The sequence below is a fragment of the Ammospiza nelsoni genome, chromosome 1, assembly GCF_027579445.1.
Source record: "Ammospiza nelsoni isolate bAmmNel1 chromosome 1, bAmmNel1.pri, whole genome shotgun sequence".
NCBI classification, from domain to species: Eukaryota; Metazoa; Chordata; class Aves; order Passeriformes; family Passerellidae; genus Ammospiza; species Ammospiza nelsoni.
In genome coordinates this window covers 54,876,338-54,898,909 of record NC_080633.1, presented here as the reverse complement: position 1 = coordinate 54,898,909, position 22,572 = coordinate 54,876,338, and the positions used below count along the sequence as shown (strand labels likewise).

The window sequence follows — 22,572 nt, the reverse complement described above, 5'->3', positions numbered from 1 at the left end:
CAACATTTTATGTCAGTTCAGTGGAGCAGTGAATGAACCAAAATTCTGCTAACCTTCAAAATGGAAAGGATTCTGTAAGTAGGATTTACATAGTCTGAATATTTAATATTTGGAGTGCTCATCAGAGCTCACATAAACTAATACTTAAATATATATTTCCAGTAAAGAAAACATTTGACTTCTGGTGGAGTAAAGCAGTGAGAGGTTTTGACTTGTTAGTACAGACACAGGTTTCTCAGCTCCTGCTTCTTTTTTTCCTGTTAGAATTTTTTTTCCATCGAGTTCTCATAATCTCTGCAAATCCAAAGATGGCAACACAAGCCACTTCACTTTGACACAAAAGAAACTTAAAGAAAAAAAATCAAGAACTCAAAAAGCTATAAAGTAGAAGGCTAAAGGGGAGAAACAAAATCAGAGGCTGCAAGAGGACGCGAGGGGTTAAAGTTCTGACCACTGTCTGCATATATAAAATCATATCACCTTATCTGAAAAGTTTAGGCTCTAAAGAAAACACTCAGTTTAAAATACCTTTTAGGTATATTAAATCTTTAGACTGAAGATTACAGCAAGTGTTTTCTCTTTGGTGAGTAGCTGTTTGTCTCACTTTATTTACTTGGTATTGGGTATTTGTCAATGTCATTTCATATCTGCAGAAAATTCATACGTTCTATGGAAGTATGTATGTGTGTGAGAGTGCTGAAGGTCACATGACTATTTCATCCTATTTGGTGGAGCAGCTTGACTTTTTTCCCTTGCTTTTGGTGATGGTTGTGAGTGCAGAAGTTGATTGACAGATGCATGCCAGAAACCCCCATTCTCCTTTTCAAAGACTACATATGATGGATTGCGATCTTTCAGCTCAGCAGGACACAGGGACCATGCAAGCTGTAATTGGTCAGGTATGGAGTCAGCCATTTCTCAACTCCCCCTTTATTTTTTTTTTTTTTCACAAGGGTCTAACCATATGATTCACATAATTCATATTTACAGTACCATCTTTCTATCTGTATCTTCTGCTACCAGCGAGTGTAGTACTGAAAGTGAAAAAGGCAAAAGAAACACAATAATCTGGCCAGAGAATCACTAGAAAAAACTAAATTACCATCCTTTTCTTCTAATAAACCCCGTTACAGTCTGAGCTTTATCAAATCAATGTATTTATTAATTTGCTGTTTTATTTTGTTTAAATATGCTGAAGTAGAAGAACCGAGGAGTGAAAGTGTTATGTTTGCTGGGGAGTTGCTTTTTATTTGTAATGCTGTTCATTATTTTTATATTGACTGTATTCCTGTGCTAGATGCTGTGGCTTTTATTTTTTATTTTTATTTTTTCCTCTTATACTCCTAATCCAGATAATGTGTGATTGAGCCTGGTAAATGTAGTAGTCTTTGCTGCTGCAGAGGGGCAGCCTGCAAATTAAACACTGCCACAATCTGAAAGGTCCAGGTGGTCTGCTCGTGCTTCCTAATGCAATCCAGCACAACAGCTTTAATAAACAGCTCTATTTAGTTCTCCCTCCCTGTATCCAGGGAAGTGAACTGGGGCTGCTGTGATGAAATGCCAGAAGAATATCTCTCAAAGGCCTCACAAGCTGATTTTTAGAGCTTTTCCGTTTTGTCGTCTTTGTCTTCCAAATGGGTCAGTGAGTCCTTCTCTTTCTGTTTTGTGATTTCTGATAAGTCTGTAGTTGTTATATGTGTGATTTAACCATGCTGTTTTGAGCTTTAGCCAGAAGAGAGAAAAATCATTGTCTTTTCATTTGCTTCAAATAATAACCTGAAGTGGGGAAAGAAATTATTTTGTTCTGATGAGCAGGGAGGGCTGTTTTCCTGTGAAAGCAGTCAGAGTCAGATGAGGATGCCTGTTTTTCTTCTTCTAATAAAATTTTAAGTGCTCAACACTTTCTCATTAACCACTGACTTGTAAATCATTCTCTGGTAAAGGGTATTTTGTGAACTCTCAAAAGTTTGTGGTTTTTTGCATATGTTTCCAGTACAGTGAACGCATGCTGCTGAAATGATGACATAGTGTTTGTTTTCTATATGTTGATATAATGGTAGAAAAATACTCATTCTATACATTGTTTTCATCTAAATTACGGCAAAGCACTGAAGTCCCTCAAAGCACATGGTTTATTAATACCATCGTACATAGTAATGCATTTTTGGGCGGAAAATGTCAAATATGTAATGCCATGTTTACCACAGACTTTTATTGCTTTAAATATTTTAAAAATAGAAGATACATTTTTTATTAAAAATCCTCCAAATGTTCACAGCTTTCTATTAGGCTGGCTTATACCTTAAAAAGTGGGGCATGCTTGCCAGTACTACATTGTGCAAAAATATGTATTTTAGACTGTGGTAATTACCTTTTTGCTTAACTTGTTCAGTCTTACAGAAATATATTTAATGATTCTAAGGGAGATACAATGGCAAGGTTTTGAGCAAGTGCTCTTGACAGAAAATGTACCCTGAAATCTTTATAAATCTAAAAGCTTGTAATATCTCTTTAATGTAAATTTTGTTTTCACATGTAAGAAAGTGTAAGTTAGCTATTTTATGTTTAAGGCTTGCCAACTCTCAGAAAGTGGTTTTGAGGCTGGAAATGGTAGAAGGATTTTTTTTTCTGTGTGTAACATTCCATATTTCATGCATGAAAAAAAGTTCATATGAATGTCTGGAAAAATGTTTATATCATGTGTTTGTGTATTTCATTTCCTAAAATTAATAGCAAGAGCATGTACTTGAAAGAAAAATGAATTTAGGTATTTTAGGTGATTAACTGCTGTGGGTTTTCTGTGCTAGACTTTATAGATGTTATTTTTCTGAATTTTACTGTCTTAGGTGCTGCAAACATTTTTTTTGGATCAGCATGTGTGCATATTTACATTTCATATACGTAAGTGTGCGCATCAAAATGGGTTCATAAATCCACAAGTATGTTTTTGTTTCGATTAATTGTCCAATGTTTGATTGTTATTAGCTATGTGCTAAGATAAAAAAAAAAAGTTTAATTTTTTTTCTGATAAAAAATTATGCATTTTCTGGTTGTATAATAAAGGAGTTAGTTAAAATGTGGGCAATCAGTATCATTAACATACTTTGCTGAAAATAGACATAGACTTTCTGCAAGTACTTTAAGAAAAAATAACTATCAAAAGGCAGGGCCTATGGCAGAAAATCTAAGTCTCTATTTCGTATTGATAAATAGTTAAGGTTTGCATATTTAGTAGTTGCATAGTTTTAGAAGAGGCATTTATTTCCTGACAGTATTAGAAAAAGTTATTGAAAGTCTTTGTTAACTTTCAAACGTCCAAACCCAAAAAATTGTATAAATGTATGTAATTTGGCCTTTTTATATCAGCATTGTATTTTTTTTTCTGCCATGACAATTTTTTTTTACTAATCCTGCAGATGTAGCTCTAAATTCAATCTTGCTTACTGCTAATGGAATGTGAACTCACCTAATTAAAAATCCAAACTATACATGTATAGCTGATGCAATGGAAATCAGAAACTAGCAGATTTTTGTAGTTCAAGCATTAGTCTGTGTATGACACAAATGGAATAGGAGGAGCATACCGATTTAAAGGCATTTTCAACACCAAATACTTGTTCATCATTAAGTGCATTTTTTACTTTTTTTTTTTTTAATCTAGATTTCAACTGTCTTTAACCACCAGTCCACAGTGATTCCCGCTGGTGATGGCAATGGTGTGCAGAGTGTACAACTCTGACCGCTACCCAGCACCTGGGTGTACTGGGTCCAGGGTGCAGAATTGCTTGCGAGCCTTCCCTCTGGATTTTTCCTCCCCCAAGCAAGCAATAAAACACCCAAGTACTCTGAAGAACAACCTCCTTGCCTTGTGTGTCAAGATCTAGAAGCTCATTGCTCATTGTGATTTTGATTCATAACTGGAGTGTTTGGCATGAAACCCTGATCCCTGCCAGCAATAGTCAGTAGCATCCTTCCTTGCATGCCAAACCACAATATCCATTATTTCTTCAATTGTATTTTGCTCTTATAGAAACTATTAGCTGGATTTTTATGCCATATTCGCTGTATATGCTGAGCCCATCTGAATGAACAGATAATTAAATGTCATCTAATTATTCTAATAACGTTGTAATTTTTCTGCCTTGCATGCTTTCTAAAACCTCTACTATACCTTTTTCTTATTCTTTTTTTCTCTCCATCGTTTTTTTTTGTTTTTTTTTTTTTTTTTTTCCCCTCAGACCTGAGCTTGTGAGTGACAGGTTAGTTCATCAGCATTACAGCCCTCCTGTTTTTGTCTCATCTCATGCAGACAGGTCACTGTGTCCAATCACCCTTCTGGCTCTGCTGTCCCCAGGGGAGCCCAGGCCAGCCTGCCATCTTGATCCTCCGGCCTGAGGGCCCGCGCTGGCTGCACATTTCTGTGCTCGCTGGCTCTTGCAAATACACCAAAGTGGGAAAGGGGAGGGGAGCAGCTTAAATTAGATCTCTGTATATTGAGAGGAAGTAAATTAGGTAGCATTCTTCTTCAAATAAGCCTGTGTTTGCAGTTATTACTGCTATGTTTGAGTTCTCTTTCTACAGGTTTAGCATGTTTATTTCTGTATTTAAGTGTATCCTCCATGTGATCTCACCATGTAGCAAATGCTCTTTATGCAAGGGTAAACATGCTTTTTTCCCACAGACAGCTCTCTAAAACCCAGTTTATGAATCTGATACATTGCTGCAGCCAGTGTGGGTCTTTCTGTTCTGTTTCATTTTGTTGCTTTTTAATATTTTTTTGTATTCTTCCTCATGATTAACCATAATACAACATGTTTCAGAGAAGCCATTCCTTTTGCAACTTTTGGTCACCTTTCAGAAGTTTAATCTCTTGTCAGTGCTGTTTTTATAATGCAGACTAATATGTATCCAGGAGTTTAATTTTTACTAAATGAAGAACAGATCTGTAATGTTATTTTGTCTTGAGCAATCTCTACATGATTTTTCTTATAGCAGTAGAGAAGTTCTTTTTCTCTTGGAATATCTGTTTCCAGCTCTAATCTAATATAAAGAATTGCCTATAACATAAACAAACAGAAAATAACCATATGTAAAATTAGGACCCACTTTTGTAAGACAGCAAAGAATTGTGCCATTTTGTCTGCAGTTTGGGACAAATCCTGTTCTTTCAAGTAAGAATTAGACCCATCACTGTAAAAATGACTACTTGCATAAGTAAGGCCAGACTACATATCCCCTTGGCTGCTCACTGTATATCCAGAACAAAAATTGTGGTCCTTTGCTGTCACCAACAGTGGTTTTCTGCAGTTCAGGACTGTGAGAGAGAGACTTATGGACAGGTACCCATTGACTGGTTTTTTTCAGTAGTAGAGAGACAATGTAAACAGTAAGAAATATGTTTGAAAAACATCATACTTTTTAATATTTATGAACAAGCTGGTACTCTGATAATGAAGCATTCCATCTTTGCAGAAACCCACTGTTGTATACACTCTCTAGAATATTGTGTCCCTAAGAATTATTATTGTAAGGAGATGCAGGAATGTGGCTGTAATATTTTACAGTATTTGTTGTAGAGGACTTTGGATCTTGTTAATTTAATATATGTAAATTCTTTGGTCCTAGGCCTGGATTCCAGCAAAAGAATGCATTTTTTCTGTTGACTTCTGTTTTTACAGCAGAAAATATGATTTTTTATCATTTTGATTCATACTTAAAAAGATTTGTCTTCTTTTCACACCAAAACTGGATTTTAATTGAAATCAGCTTTCTAAAACATATTTAGTGATTTTCTCTGATTTTCTTTTTTCTGTTCTGTACTACAGTGTGGTTTCATCTGTGGGTCAGGGCAGCCAATTAAGAGGTCAAATCTTAAAAAAGCTGTGATTTGTACTCTGTGTATATCACTATATTCTAATTGTAAGAGAAAAATGAAGTTATGTCAGATGACCTTTAAATTGCTGGACAAGTGACACTCCTTCAGTGATGTAGATTATTATCTTTTGACAATGCATTTACATTCAAGTACCTCTGTTATGTTTCCTAGATTCCAGACTGATAAACTAAATATCAGTCTGGCCCACTTTTGTGTGTACAGTGCATAGAAGTGACTGCTGAGCCTCTTATCTTACAGTGACCTGTAGCTGTAACAAGACTTTTATTTTTCTTCTCTGATCTTAACTGCAACTCAAATGAAAGAAAATACAAGGACAATCAAAGAGAAACGGTATACAGCACTTTCAACATTAGATGAAGATATGGCAAAATATAATTTTTTTCCTGTGATTTACATAATTCAGCAACATTAATAATGTAGCTTTTCATTCTGAAATTCTAAAGATGGAAGAGCCTCAGATCAGGCAATTTTGAATATGTGCATGTTTATCTCTCACTACACTTAACTAGACGTAAGCATGTACTTATAAGTTGATCAGCAAATCACTTTAGCCCATAAGAGGTCTGCAATTGCTAAAGCTTCAAGTGCAGAGAATGATACTGAATTCAATGGGGCTCCTCATATATGTAACAATTGGCAGGATCTTGTCCAACAAGCCAATTGTGTTACGGCTAATAAATATAACAAAGTCTGGCTTAAATGCTAACTAAATAATTGTTATGCAAACTGTTTTACAATTAGAACTGGCTATTAGGAATAAAGACAGTAACCCAAGGGTTCTTGAACACTTACTTTTTGAGGGTATCAGGGCTACAGGTAAACAGACTATCACTTCAGTGGTTTTGTTTCAATGTTGGCTTCAAAACCTCTGTGATGTGTAGTACTTTCTCTTCAAAAGAGAAATATTAGTTGATGTTTGCCGCTGATTCTCTGTTGACTGGTAGTGCTGTTCTATAGTAGTGCTTTATCTAACTGTTAGATCAAAAGAAAATTTTGAAGATCAAGGCACTGTTCAAAATTTCTAGCCATTATTAAAAGAGGCAGTGGGAGACAGCTTCATAAAGAAAAGGTTGGGGAAGAAAGAGGGGATGCAAAAATCTTTATTTCAAGCAATCTTTACATGGTGAACTATATTAATTAAATTTTCTTGAGTTGTTTAGAGTAGTTTTCGTAGTTACTGATAAGCCTGTTTTTTCTATCTATATTTGTATATGCCATACATATAGCAAAACTATCTCCAACAAACTTTTACTCACATGAATAATAGTAATTGATACTGTTTAGTGACTCAAAGTTGAATAAGTTATTTTCAGAGATAACAGGGGGCCTCATAAATTCATCTTGCTCTCTGCTGTAGATGTACAGCTGTCCCATGTCCTTTGCACATGCAAATGAGGATTTACAGGGCAGAACTCTGATAGTGGTTCTTGTCAAAATACATAGGTCTTGTCTTGGTGGGCTTTTCTGTGCCACCTTCCTCTACAAGAAATCCAATAATTTATCAAGCAGTGCTACAAAATCACAATTGAGAGAGTAATTTTGACCCTGTGATATATCTAGTGAGTGATATCTTAAGTGCTTGCTAAATATGACCTGTTCCCAAAGGTGGCTCATTCCAGGATGGGGTTCTGAATCCACAAATGGGGAAGGGCATTGTGAAGGGGAATAGGACCTTAAGCAAAAGAAAAAAAAAAATTAAAATGGAACTTAGTGCTATTTCAGTAGTTGATTCCATGGAGTAGCTTTTATTTTGTAAGTTGATAGCATTTTCAGGGAACTTGGACTCGTGTGTTTGGAAGACACAATCCAGCTATGGAATGGCACTTCCAAAAAGGAAATATTACAGGGACAAGTAAAGGACAAAAGTGTTTTTTAACTACCCCTGCTATGGAAACAAGTTTCAAGAAAGAGACAATAACAGAACATGAGTTTTTTGCAAGCAAGTTAGTGAAAGTCATGTTAATAGTATTATACAATTGCTGTTAGACATATTGTAAGTGATACTTCTGTATCAGAATATTGTACTTTTCACTAAACTGTTTACCTGTCTAACTGCTTTTTCACTTACAAATCCAACTTATGGAGCTCTAATGCAGTTTTTACTTGAGCTTTTCTTATGTTTCAAGTGCAAAGAAGTTTTATGGAATAAAAAACTGATGGCTTTAGCCCACTCCTAGAAGACATCCTTTTTTGGGGGGGGGGGGGGGGTGAAATAAATCGCTAAATATAGATTTGCAGCACAGACTAAGACTTAAACAACAATATCAATGACCAGAATGTTTCATATCCTTGCTTCGAACTTATGAATTAAAATCATATTGTTTCCCATCAGTGGCAAACTAGCATCCACTTTCATTTTTCATAGTATATCGCGTTACAGGCTGTCATTGTTTTGGTGTTTTTTAATATAACAATGGAGAAATGTGACTGATCATTACTGAATATGCCTTAAAAAAATAAAAAGAGCTAAACATGCAAATAATTCTGATAATGGTTAAGTCTGGTATTTCCAAGCCACTGTCATTGGGTCAGTAACTTTTGCTCCTAGAACCAAATGCTGCCAAATGCTGAATTTGTCTGGAGTCCTGGACCTCCCCCTGGCTTTGTTAGCAGGACACTGTTCCAATGGAATAAATAAGAATTATGCTGCTATAGGAAACCAACAGTTATTGCAAGATTGCTGGCCATTAAATCTTACCTTCTCTTCACTGTGCCCATTCCTTTCTGTGTACAAAATGTGCTTCACATTTTTCAAATGGATTATACAAAGCAGAAATAATACCTGATTTGTATAATTCTAATATTTTGGAAGAAAGGTTAAAAGTTGTGGCAAATGTAAAAGTGGCTTCTAATGTGGAAGGATAAAGCAGAAAATATCAAACTCATTTTGCTTACTGTCAGTCATGATGATTTATCATTATAGTCAGGGCAAACTATGGTCTTGGAGCAGAAACAATTTGGTCCATTAAAAGGGGAAAAAAACAACTCCAAAACCCACAATGTTCTAGTTTGATTCTTATGTCCTTAGGGTTGCAATATTGAATTCAGAATTGGGGAAGCTTAATCTTGCAGCCAGATTTGACAAGATGCTGGTCAAGCAGCAGGCAGAAGTGATGGTTTGTGTGTTGTAATGCCCATGGTGGGAAATAAAGAAAGATAACAAGATTTTTCCAGAAGTCTGTGTGCAGTATTCACCACCTGCTCCAGCTTGTCACCAAAGTAGGCAAGAAAACTTTTTGTGTGCAAGTTGGTGAGCAGCGCTTGCAATTTCAAAGCCTGACAGATGACAAATTTGGAGGGCTCTAAAACAGCATGTGAAGGGTTTACAATAGCTCTGAACACAGCTGTTTGGTTGTTTGTTTGTTTGTCTGTTTGTTTGTTTTGGTTCTATTGCTTATTTAAAGGGTGACCATGGAACCATTTGAGCACATCCATAAGTATCCCCACAACTTATTGGGAAATCTCACATGAGCAGCACATTGTACATCAGACAGTGTAATGCTAAAGGCTTGGATCTCTTCTGGTTGCAAGAGGGTATAGAAAAAAAAAGCCAGTTCTCCATCTCCACTCAGTAAATCCTGGGCAGTAGAAATCTGTGGGTGTGGGTGTGTGTGTTAGGGTGTGTAGCCAAAAACGTGGAGGCTGAAACTGAAATTGGCAGGTGTTTGGAAAATAAGAGCTGAATTTCGAATAGTTAAGCAACAACACGAAAGAAGCTGAAGACTGGAGTTTCTTCCCATAAATATATTGCTTTCAGTTTATTTTTGAAGTTCATGCTGGATTTTAGCAAGAAGAGAAATTTAGGGTTGCCCCCTGACTAGGGATTTAGAGTGACTCTCTAATGAATTTTAACCCAAGAGGCACTGTGGATATTCAGCAAACCTTTGTTCTACTCTGCTCATGTCCTTATGCTAGACCCATCACTGTAGTTATTAGATCTCAAAGATTACATTCTTTGATCTAGTGCTTTTTAAATCCTTAAACCACGGTTTATTTATTTAAAAGGTTATATCTAGCATTGGATTGGATTGTAAAGTACCCTTTGACTCTCATGAAGGACACAGAAGAAACAGATGCTTCTGAGGGCATATTTCCTTCTGATCATGAAGTACCACAGCATTTTATTGAATCAAGAACTGCACAAAGATCTGTGCTTTTAATCTGGTCAGTGTGATGAGAATTTTTTTATCTCCAAGATATCATGATGTCAATAATTTCTGATACAACAAACATTAAGGTAGATAAGTGAATTTCAGTTACTCTTTTAATTTAAAAAAAGCTGCAAAGTAGCCTCATATTTCCTTAAGAATATAAATAAAAGCACACTAAATTTCAAACAGACGTGTAACATGAGCATGTTCAGGATGGTTTCTTGGGGGTTTCTTTTCTATCTGATATTTACCAGGATTCATCAGAAGTAACTCTGTAGAGCTAAACAGAGTTACATTTGGACAAACAGGATCACCAGCAGCCTCTAAGTTTCTTCTGTCAAATTCAGAAGCCTTTACATGTGCAAATTTACGAGTATAGTCTACAATGTTTGAATAATTAGTGATTCCTAAGATAATCAGAAAGAAGGCATAGAAAGAAAAAGAGAAGAACACTAAAATTAAACCCAGTGTGCTCCATCCTGACTGATACAAATTATATTCTCTCCAAAGTGATTTTTTATTTTTTTTCCCAGTCAGTGCTGCAAGGCAAATGGTAAAAAAAATTTATGTGTTTTCCCTTAATTTTGGAAAAACAAGACTGAAATTGACATCTGAAAATAAAAAATTCACTTTAAAAATGGTGATTATTTTTTTGTTTTTATAATGCTTGTGTTTGGTTATTTATCTTTTTTTGAGAAGTTCAACCACTGGGGATAGTGGCTAATTCTACTTTATACTGGGATGTCTTTATACCATCTGGAAGTACAAACAGTGGTAAAGTGGGTTGTAGGAGTAATTTATTTAAGCATACTTTAACGTTCTTTTATATTTCCATAAATGGTAGAAACCCATCTCAAGGTAAGTAGGGATAGAGTCCAAACAAATGGATTAGAATTTCCATTTGTTCCAGATGGAAATGAAAAAGGGAAACGCAGAAATCAGACTGGGGAAAAGAGGAAAGAGAAAGCCTTATTTAGTTAGAAACAGATATCCATTAACAGACAAGGTGAAAGGTCCAAATCCTGTTTTATTGGTCTCCATCTATATCTTTGCTGGCAGTGATGAAAACATGAAAGGGAGGGAAGAGAGCACTACTCAAACCATAGTAGTCAGAGCTGCTTTCTCAATCAATTTGGTTTTAACATGAATATGCTTAAAACAAAAGGCTTAATCTAGTTCTCCCTTTTTTTTTTTTTCCTACCCTGTGGGCTGCAGTGTTGCTTGCTGTGACTTTTGACAAAGATCTGTCTTTCCAGAGCATTATTCAGTTAGTATATCTGGATTAGTGAAAAAGAAAACAAGTTAAATTCAAAGGAATTAATATCAATTAAATTCTCTCTTTCTATACTTTCTATTGTAAGTTGCATACTTCAACTCCAAGTCAAGGGGTGAATAAAAACAGCAAAGAGAAAAAGGCAAAGCCCAGAATGAAAGTTATGCTAATAAGGAATACCTTAAAATTAGTCAGATATAGGAAAAAAATAAAATAGCAATTTTGGCATTGACACAAGAGTTTCCTTTGAAATTTTGAGGAGCTTCCTACTCAATTTTATTTCATAATCCCTTTTAAATGGGAACATAGGAGGCTTAAGGGATTCTGTGAAGTTGTGAGATATTTCTCTCTTTGCTTCCCCATTTTGTGAGAGCCTAAGGGAAAAATATTGGCAGAACTTGTAGAACCTTCTATAATTGAAGTAGCCCAGTATTTCCTATTTTAGGACCTTTGCTGCTGTTCTTAGTATTTCCACCTGGTTGGCTACCTCTTCCTAAATACTTTTAAAGGAAATTTCTGCTAAAATACTTCAGTGGCTCCCAAGGAAGATAAAGAAATATGGTGTATTTTTCCCCATTTTAAAAATACGTCATAATTAAGAGCAAAATTAAGATAATGTGGTGAGGAGCAGGAAAAATGGGCTTGACATGACTCTTCAGGTGTGCTGTGACAAGCCATGCTTGATTATATTCCAAGCCTTTGAGAAATGTAGTTGGCAGATGTTTACTTTGGAACTCTAAATAGCTACATCCTCTAAAAATTCACAGAAAAAGGAACCTCAGGAAGGAACCTCCGAAAATCACCTGCACATGGACAGGATCAGCTTATCTGAGTCACATCTGACAGGTATTTGTGTAAGTGCTTCCTGAAAAGCTCCATCCAATTCCAAACTCCATGAGCACCAATTTATTAGTATCTTTGTCCTATTGATTGCACCAAGTAAAGCCCATATCTTCTTGCCTCTTTTAGGAGTATCAGATTATTTCTGTCCCCCTTGAAATACTAGCTTCCCACTGTGCCTGCTGTGGGAAATGGCAGAGGTGACACCAGGGACCCTTTACTTTTCCATGTACTCAGTGACCATATTCATGGGGAATGGAAAAAAGAGAATGTGTGATTCAAATGAAGACAGGACAAGAGCAAGGGGAAGATGAAATATATGGAGTGAAACAATAAATGCAGAAGTAGTCAACCTCTAGTAGGACTAGAGAGTGACAAGGCATGGAGAAGTAGGAGCCTGAAGAGTGGATCCAAGAGAGGTTTGGAACTATGAGGGACAGTAGGGAAGAGGACTTGCCTGTGTGTGGGCAAACTTAGATGAAAGGAACAACAGAAAGAGGACTGGACCTGGTTAGGGATAAAGACAGAAATAGAAAACCCATGGGGCGTGTTCCCTTGCTTCTCAGAAATTTCTGCTGGCAAATCTCACAAGCAAAATTTCTCAGTTCTTTAAAACATATAAATCTACACATACAAAATGTGGGAAACAGTATTTCTACTGTAAAGCAATATAATTCAAATAATTTGTTTTGCTTGTAAATATATATAATAATGACCCTTTAATTACATAAAGAACTATATTGTTTATGTAACACCTTCACAGATTAGGTTCTTTTAATGTGACTTCTTTCTTAATATTATAGTTGATATATACTGTTATTTTGCTCCCTAGAAATTGTGGGAAGTTTATGTATGTATGTATGTATGTATGTACGTATGTGAATATACATACACGTATATACCCATATATATATTTATTCTGGGCCAAATATGACTAAAAAAGTCTTATTCTATTTTAAAGAGAGAGTTGTTGTCTTTGCATGACTTTAAAAGATTAAAGAAGATAATTTTTAAATGAAAAGTAACTTTGACTAAAGCACAAAAACTGTCCTGCGTATAAAATGTCAGACTGGAAGGTATGGGTTTCTATTCCTCTTTCATATGAATGGTAGGATTAAAGGCTCTAACACAGCTGAATTTTCATTTTGAATGAAAAATTTCCCACAGATCTTGCCATTACTATTTCCAACAGACAAAATCTATCAATTTACCCAGTAGCTTTTTCTAGAATAGCGATTGACATCTAGATTTTTGAATATATATAGACACTGGTGTTTGCACAAAGTAGACACATTAAGCCCCCATAATAGGCGATACTTGTCTCTTGATTCTCCACTGACTCAACTACTTATTTGCAATGTTAAAAATGGAAGCATTGCAAAACGAAGGGCTTGTTTCCACTCTAAGTGTTAAATACAGTCCCTTTACTGCAAAGTAAAAGCTCCAGGTTCCTATGGAGAAATAACGTTGGATTATCATTTGAACAGATATAATTGCTACTATCAGCAACTTGAAGGCACTTTAATTCCTATACTACACCAATTTTATCTCTGACAGGAGGGATAATTTTCTGGAACTTATTTAGCTTCTCTTGAGCATTATTTACAATTGTGACTATAATCTCATGATTTAGTAAGAGAATGTCACCATGCTGAAGGAGAACTGGGAATAGGTATCTAATACACACCAGGGTGATGTGCAAAGGGGAAATAGTAACCATCAACATGGGGGTGTGAAAAAGGTGGGGCTAGAGGAAAGCCGGAGACTCAGTGTGGAAGGAGGGCATGGCAGCTAGAGAACAGGTGTTTTGGTAAGGTTTAAAAATTGAGTTATTTTTTCTAATAAATGTTTTTAAGGTTTTACATATTGAACTAATTGTAATAATGACTCAGAAAGGTGAAAGGATTAGGACTAGCAGCAAGGATTACATGGTGGCCGAGAGCTGTGTGAAACACTTGTGTGCAAGAAAACTGAGGAAAATAAAACTACATCCATGTTATATTCTTTCTCTTCACCTTTATCCATTTATCATCTCCTCAGATACAAGTTCAGGGGCCCATCTTACAAGGCATCAGCAAATGAGGCTTGTGGTAGTGGTGCAGCAAGAACTGAGAAAAGCGTAAAACCAGGGCTCAATTCTGTCACCTTCCTGTTCTGTATCAGTACATTACAAAGCTTTTAGCTGTTGCAAAATTAATGTTAATCCCCCAAATTCCATTTCTATTCCTTAATTGAAGGTAGACTGGCACAGAAATTGTATGGTGGCAAATCTGGGCCCAGAGTGTTTCAGATAAAGTTTACAAAACCAAGAACAAGTCTATGAGGCTGTCTCTAGATGTGACTTACATCCAAATCTGTTCTGTTAGCAGAGATGTTGCTGGCCATGGTATCAATCCCTCCCTCAATGTGATTCAATTATTTTTTTGAAGCTGCTTTTCTAAAAGACAGTTTGTTTCTTGATCAGTATCTTTCTGCTTTGAATCAGCTTCAGTTTGGTTAATGCCACCTCGGACACTCACTATATCTGCAGCTAGCTGTCTCCAGCATGAGCATAAAAGGATAAAGCATAGGAGGATAAAGTATATATTTTATCCCCTCCTTTCATTATTTCATCTCTTCCCTTCAGGCTAGAGAAAGAAAAGAATAATTATAATTTTATTATTTTTTTACTAAAATAATGCTTTTTTCCTCCTCACAAATGATCTGATAAGAATAGGATTTGTTGAGAAGCTCACATCAGTATCTGAGGTGTGTAGGTGTATAACTGAGTCACTTTATGTTGCAGTCCCATGTCAGAAAATATTTGGGTAACCATTGTTAAAAGATTGTGATTTCTTTCTGAATTGATTCCTAAATCAGAGTAAAGAAATACAGATCAAAGATCCATGACAAAGAGATGGCCTCTTCTCCAGCATGTAAGAGTGTGGGAAGACTGTGGCCAGCAGGTCGAGGGAGGTGATCTTGCCACTCTACACCCCCTAGTGAAGCCACATCTGGAGTGCTGCATCTGGTTCTGGGCTCCCCGGTACAAGAAAGACAAGAAGAGGGTCCAGCAAAGAGCCACAAAGATAATTAGAGGTGTGGAGCACGTCTCTTATGAGTAGACACATGGAAGCTGGGCCTGATGCATAGAAATATCTCAAAAGAAGTTGCCAAGAGGATGGTGCTGGGCTCTTCTGTGGTGTTCAGTGGCAGGACAAGGAGTGATGACCATAAACTAAACCACAGAAAGTTCCACCTCAACATGAAGAAGAATTTCTTTATATTGAGGGTGGCAGAGCACTGGAACAAGTTGCCCAGGGAGATTGTGGAGTCTCTCTCCCACCTCAATGCATTCCTGTGTAAGCTGTCTTGGCAGAGTGCTGCACAGGATGATCTACAGAGGTTCCTTCCAAACGTAAACATTCTGTAATTCTGTGGTTCTCTGTGTAGTTCAAGCTTGGAAAAAAGTGTGTGATTCATTTGTCTTCATTTTGGTAGTGTCTTTTTCATGGATTATGGTTTAAAGGCCGGACCACAACCACAGCAATCCCCCTGCAACAAACCAACTGGTTTTTGATAGGTGGAAAACTTTTCTTCAAAGAGGAAAGACAGATAACAGGTGAAAAAGTAGGACATTAATTGAGAGCTTTGAAAGCTGTTTCTAAAAGAAGGAACAAAGAAATAATTATTCTGCCATTATTCACATAGGTATGAGTGTAATATTTTTTGTATTGGGCTATTTTTCTCAACAGCCTGATGAAAATTTTGACATTTAAGCTGCAAAGATGAGAAAGCTATATGCATTCTCAAACCTCAGCTTTCATACTACAGCTTCATACTACGAGATTCCTTTTAGGCTAAATAAATCACAGGCAAAAACTGGATTAATTTGAGAGTCTATCCTTTGCTGTGGTTAGAGTATTGCATTACAGTATTGCTAACAAGCTTTCTTCTCAATAGAATGTGTATTGGTCTTACTACAATGCTCTCCACTTGTGGAAGACTTCTGTATCGAATAGGCTTATGCTTGAATAGTATTATGTCAGTGTGTATTTCTTAAAGAATCTGCACCAGTGCTGCCTCACCTTGAGTTGTGTGTGCAGTTTAGACTACCACAATATAAAAAAGACATGAAGCTATTAGAGAGCATCCAGAGGAGGGTATATTGGGTTTACATGGCCAAGCTTTGGTTGTGGGGAGGCTACAGGGGTGGCTTCTGCGAGGAGCTGCTAGAAGATTCTTCCATGTCTGGCAGAGCCAAGATCTCCAAAGATGGATGTGCCACTAGTTAAGGGTGGGCTAATTAGAGATGATGGAAACACAGGACACCTCTGTGATTACAGATTGAAAAGGAAAGGAAAAAAAAAAAGAGTTACAGTGCAGAAGTAATTGCAGCCACAGAAGACTGGAGTGAGAGTATGTTAGGAGGACAAATTTACAGACACCAAGGTCAGTGGAGAAGGAAGAGGAGGAGGTGCTCCAGGCACTGGAGCTAGGATTCCCCTGCTGCCTGTGGTGCAGACCATGGTGAAGCAGCTGTGCCTCTGCAGCCCATGGAGGACCAAGGGGATGCAGAGATCCACATGCAGCCCATGGAGGAGCCCATGCCAGAGCAGGTGGATGCCCGAGAGGAGACTGTGACCCCATGGGAGGCCCATGGGAGAGAGAAGCCCATTCTGGAATAGCCTGTCCTTCAAGAACTGCACGCTGTGGAAGAGTGACCCATGCTGCAGCAGTTTGAGGAGGACTGTGGGATGGGCTCACATTACAGCAGTTCACAGGGAGCTGCTGCCCATGAGATAGATGTATGTTGGAGAAGTTAATGGAGAACTATTTTGCATGAGAGGAACTTCATGCTGGAGCAGAGGGAAGACTCCTCTCCTTAGCAGCAGAAAAAACAATGGAACTGACCATAACCCCCATTCCCTGTCTCTCTATGCCGCTGGGGAAGGAGGTGGAAGAGCTGGGAAGGAAGGATCGGTGGGGGAAAGATGTTTCTAAGGTTTTATTTTGTTTCCAATTGTTCTGCTCTGATCTTCTTAAAAATAAATTCAGCTTTTATCTTTAATTCTAGCCTGTTTTGCCCATGGTGGTATATAGTGACAGGTCTCTCCCAGTCCTTGTCTGAACTCATGAACCTTTCATTATATTTTCTCTACTCTGTCCAGCTGCAGAGGGGAGTGAGAGAGTGGCTTTGGTGGGTGCCTGGCATCCAGCCATCATCAACCCACCACAGAGGGACATGAAAATGGTGAAGGGCCTTGAGGGGAAGCCATACGAGGAGTGGCTGAGGTCACTTGTTCAGTCTGGAGGAGAATGAGGGGAGACCTCATTGCACTCTTCAACATCCTCACAGGGGGAAGCAGAGGGGCAGGAACTGATCTCTTCACTCTCATGAACAGTGAGAGGACTTGAGGAAATTGCCTCAAGCTGAGCAAGAGGGGATTTAGGTTAGATATCAGGAAAGGATTCTTCACCCAGAGGGTGGTTGGACAATGGAACAGGCTCCCCAGGGAAGTGGTCACGGCACCAAGCCTGACACATCTCAAGAGGCATTTGTACGACACTTTCAGGCACATGGTGTGACTCTTGGGGCTGTTCTGTACAGGGCCAGGAGATGGACTTGATGATCCTGATGGGTCCCTAAAAAATCACCTGTTTTTATGAATTTCTCTTCAGTGTACTTATATGTTCTGAAGTGTTTTACAAATGCAATATTCCTCTGCTTCTGAGCCCTTCAGTTACCTGTAAGATGCAATGGAAAAATACGGAGTTGAGCCTAGCAATTTTACCTGGCAGTGTGTTTATGGAAGTAAAGAACCTGCTGCCAGTGGAGTTTAAAGCATTGCATCAATTCCAGTGTGGAGCTTGGGCAGGATATCAGAAGCACTTGGAGACTTCCATTGTCCTCTGATTGCCCTGTAGTTCTATAGATGCAAGTGTGCAGGCTGCTTTTTCACTGTGTTTCTTATGTAGAGAACAGATCACAAATGCTAATGTGTGCTTGCAAACATAGCTTCTGATACCCCTAATCTCTTCCGCATTTTTGTGTTTCTGCCAGGTGCTATTTCCAGTCTAGAAGATTGTCCTCTTTCAGGTGTTTTTCCAGTATTACCCCTTTGCAGGGGTAACTGTATCAGGAAGATGGAGTTCAGGGCATTCATTCATTATGTATTTACTGTTTTCCAGCAAAGCCCAGTAAAATAGCCCACTTCACAGAATCATGAAATCACAGAATCAATTAGGTTAGAAAAGACCTTTGAGATCATCAAGTCCAACTTATGACCTAACACCACCTTGTAAACTAGACCATGGCACTAAGTGCCATATTCAGTCTTTTCTTAAACACCTCCAGAGATGGTAACACCATCATCTCACCCATTCCAATGCCCAATCACTCCTTCTGTGCAAAAATTCTTCCTAATGTCCAGCGTAAACTTCCCCTGTTTAAGACTGTGTCTTCTTGTCCTGCCGCTGGTGGCCTGGGAATAAGACACTAACCCCAAACTGGCTACAACCTCCTTTCAGGTAGCTGTAGACAGTGATGTCTCCCCTAAGCCTCCTTTTCTCCAGGCTAAACAACCCCACCTCCCTCAGTCATTCCTACAGGCCTTCTGTTCCAGACCCTTCTCCAGCCTTGTTGCCCTTCTCTGGACATGCTCCAGCATCTCAACATCCTTCCCAAACTGAGGGGCCCAGAACTGGACACAGTACTCAAGTACTCAAGTACTACCTTACCAGTCCTGAGTAAAGAGAATCACTTCCCTCATCCTGCTGGCCACACTATTCCTGATACAGGGCAGGATGCCACTGGCCTTCTTGGCCATGGTGGGCACACTGCTGGCTCATGCTCTGTCAGGTGTAAACCAGTATCCCCAGGTACTTTTCTGCCTGGGCACTGTCCAGTCTCTCTGTCCTCAGCCTGTAGTGCTGCAGGGGGTTGTTGTGGCCAAAGTGCAGGACCTGACACTTGTCTTGTTAAACCTCATATTGTTGGATTTGTCCCATCAATCCAGCCTGTCCAGGTTGCTCTGCAGAGCTCTCCTACCCTCCAGCAGATTGAGATTCACACCCAACTTGGTGCCATCTGCAAATCTGCTAATAGTAGGCTCAATCCCCTCATCCAGATCATCAGTAAAGATTTTAAACAGGACTGGGCCCAGTACAGATCCCTGGGGGACACCGCTAGTGACGGGCCACCAACTGGATCCAACACCATTCATCACCACTCTCTGGGCCGGCCATTCAGCCAGTTCTTAACCCAGCAAAGAGTGCACCTGTCCAAGCCATGGGCTGTCAGCTTTTCTAGAATTATGCTAAAGGATACTTCAGTCTGTACCAAGGGAGACAAGACCTAGAATGTAGAACACCATAGTCCCATCGACTAATACAGAACCTTGTTCAAAAAGTGGGTTGTATGCATGGACATGGTTCGGAGTTTGTTGCTAAACATGCCATAATCAATATTGCTAAACAAACCTTTATCATGAGACAGTCAAACCAACTGTAAATACTAATTAAAGACTAATCCAAAAATCTATTGAAGTTTGTGGCAAGATTCAGTGTGCTTTGAACATGTCCCAAGGTAAAGAAATAATCACTATTTTAGCAGGGTTCTGCCTCTACAGTTGAGAAAATTTCTTTGCTAATGAGAGACTGTTTTTGTTTACCTGAATCCTCCCATGTTCCAAAGCTCTCCTGTTTTTAGCTTGGTATAATAATGTTTACATAACAAGTATGAATGTGCTGCAGAGAAGTAGAAGCAGAAAACCCTATCTTGCTGCGTAAGGAATGCCATAACAGAAACTTACCCGTTCAAATAAAACACATGGTAATTATCCAGCTATCCTATATTGTCATGCTAAAAATCTGTTATACTTGTTTACAAATGTCTGTGGAAAAAGGATGAAAACCCTGGCTTTACTGAAGTGAGCAGGGATATTTTCATTAACTGATACTGCTTAGAGAGTTTGGGTAGTTACAGGTACAGAAAGTCTGTGCTGGAGACAGAACAATTCCAAATCTGCTCTGAATGGTTGTGACAAAGATTAAGGAAAATTTTCTAACTTCCAAAAGCTATGTATTGATTAATACCAAGTGTACCATGAAGGAAGTTAAAAAATGCCAACAGCTCCAAAACCTACATGCTCATTCTCAGTGGCTTAAAGAACCCCATTTTCTAAGGATGAACATCTTTTTATTGCTCCCTTTTGGTTTCTGGTAATACCTACATTTGGGTGTAACCATTCTCTGCTTCAGGAGCAACAAGAACTTTCAAAACAAGAGACTTGCTAATTAAATATTCATGACAATATTCTGTACAAAATTTTTATGCTTTATGTAATACTTTAGTATCACTACATACAGTTTCTTGAAATGTGTACATTAGGACCCTCTGATACTTTAAAATCACTATGGCAGCAATCTTCAAATTAGATACTGTCAGGATCAAATGAATCTGCTTCAATAATGATCTAGTCACAATAGTTTTAAGCCTTGCTTGTATGGGAAAAGCCCTGCTGAAATCAATTATGCCCTTAAAGTTCAGAGCAATCTTTTGCTGGAGCATGGCCTAACCTCTGAATGGGTAAATGAGGTCAGTATGGGATTCTTCCACAGAAGTCTTCTCTTCTGGCTCCTTAGGCCATGGGTATGCAATTGTCCTTATCAACTTGAATATACCTTTGTGGTTAGTGTTGAGTCATCCAAATGTCATCTAATTAGCTTTAACAGCTAATATAATAATAAATAAATAAAGCTAATAGATTAGCTTTATAAGTCTCCAGTCAGACACATGGATTTCAGCATGCTCACAATCCTTGCTTAAGTATAATATAATTGGACATTAATATGTTGATTCAGTTCCTCTGAAGAGAAAGATTTAACATATTTTGCCTTTTTTTTCTCCTCAGAAATTAGCAATTTTCATCTGATAAAATATTGTTGCTGTACAAATGGGAATTATTGCTTATCCCATTTTTTTAGGTATTAATGTTACCTGAAAGGATTTTAAATTGTTACAAGTATTTCCTAAATTTAAATTGTTACAAGTATCTCATAAATGAGTGTTGGGGGTTAGGATTTTTCCTTTTGTTTCTTTCCCTCAAGGAATTTTGTCCCATATGTTGCTAGGAAACTATAACTACCGATACTTAAGAAAACAAAAGATGTAGCTGGGTGTCACAACATTCCATAGAAATGGCCCTTGAATGGGAGCGGGTTGCAAGGAATAATGGGAGAGAAAAGGTGAGATGGTTACTCCAGAGGTTTGGGGCTGGGTTTTTGGTGGGTTTGGTTTCTAGGTTTGGGAAAGGAAGGAGCTATTTGCTGTTTTCCCTGCCACCTGACTGCTTGGAGCTCAGAACCAGTGCATGTGGTGCCAGAACATTGGGGTGGGCTCCTGCCAAACCCTCTGCCCGTAGCACGTTGCCGTGGCCACTCCTGTGTGTTGGACTCCAAGATCTTGGTCTGCCGTGATTTTCATGCACTGCAAATCTGTTTAATCACTTTTTTTTGTTTCCCAGATGTTTTGGGGGTGGGGGGGCAGGGGGTATGTGTGTGTCACCATGTGGGCCACTTCTGTGCGGTAGCTCGGCAATCACGACCAGCTGCCGGCCGCGACTTCCCGTCTCAGCTGAGCCACCATTGACCGGATGGTCTCCCAGCTCGCACCACAGCGCCCCCTGCAGCCGCGGGGGACTCATCGCAGCCTCCCTGCCTGGCCAGGAGCCAACAGCGCCCCTGCCGGCTGTGACCGTAACTGCACCCAAGGAGAAAGCGCTCAAGGAGCGGGAAGACTTCATTGGGGTTTCTGTTCTTGTTTGTTTTGCTACCATTGCTGTTTGCTTGCCTTGTTATACATACACTAGTAAAGAACTGTTTTTCCTTTTCCCATATCTTTGCCTGAAAGCCCCATAATTTCAAAGTTGTAATGATTTGGAGGGAAGGGAGTCACATTTTCCATTCCAAGGGAGGTTCCCGCCTTCCTTGGCAGATACCTGTCTTTCAAACCAAGATAATGAGAAACTTAATTAACTTCTAGATCCTTGGATTTGGAGAGCAATGCAAAAGTGTGTTTGGTAACTGGAGGGATCTTGTACCTTGTACAATTATATATTTTAATGGAAGAATTGCCTGGCACACCTCCATCCACATAATTTAGGCAACTTTTAAAGAATTTTCATACGTACTTGAATGTTTTATGAATGCTGTAATTGTCAGTCTGTGGGTTTCTTCCTCCTAGTTAAACTTTTAAAATTTGTCTGTGTCTCTTCTGATGCTTGATTTCTCATTTGGCATATACTCACTCTTAGGCATTTAAAAATTATATGTCAAAGTCTGAGGCAGCCAATCTAAAGCCTGTATTCTCTCTAAGTGCAATAGAAGAAGGCAAGTCCTGTGAGCTACAGTGGAAAGCCTTACTAAACTCA

At 38.4% G+C, this 22,572-nt stretch overlaps 1 protein-coding gene across 1 annotated transcript in view; it reads left to right on the top strand.

Annotated features, from left to right (window-relative positions):
- Positions 1-794: 794 nt before the first annotated feature.
- POU6F2 (POU class 6 homeobox 2) overlaps positions 795-22,572 on the top strand; it is a 317,708-nt gene continuing 295,930 nt past the window's right edge. The window contains exon 1 of the mRNA XM_059484261.1: positions 795-899. Coding sequence (XP_059340244.1) covers positions 795-899 — 105 coding nt within the window. The remainder of the gene's footprint in view (positions 900-22,572) is intronic.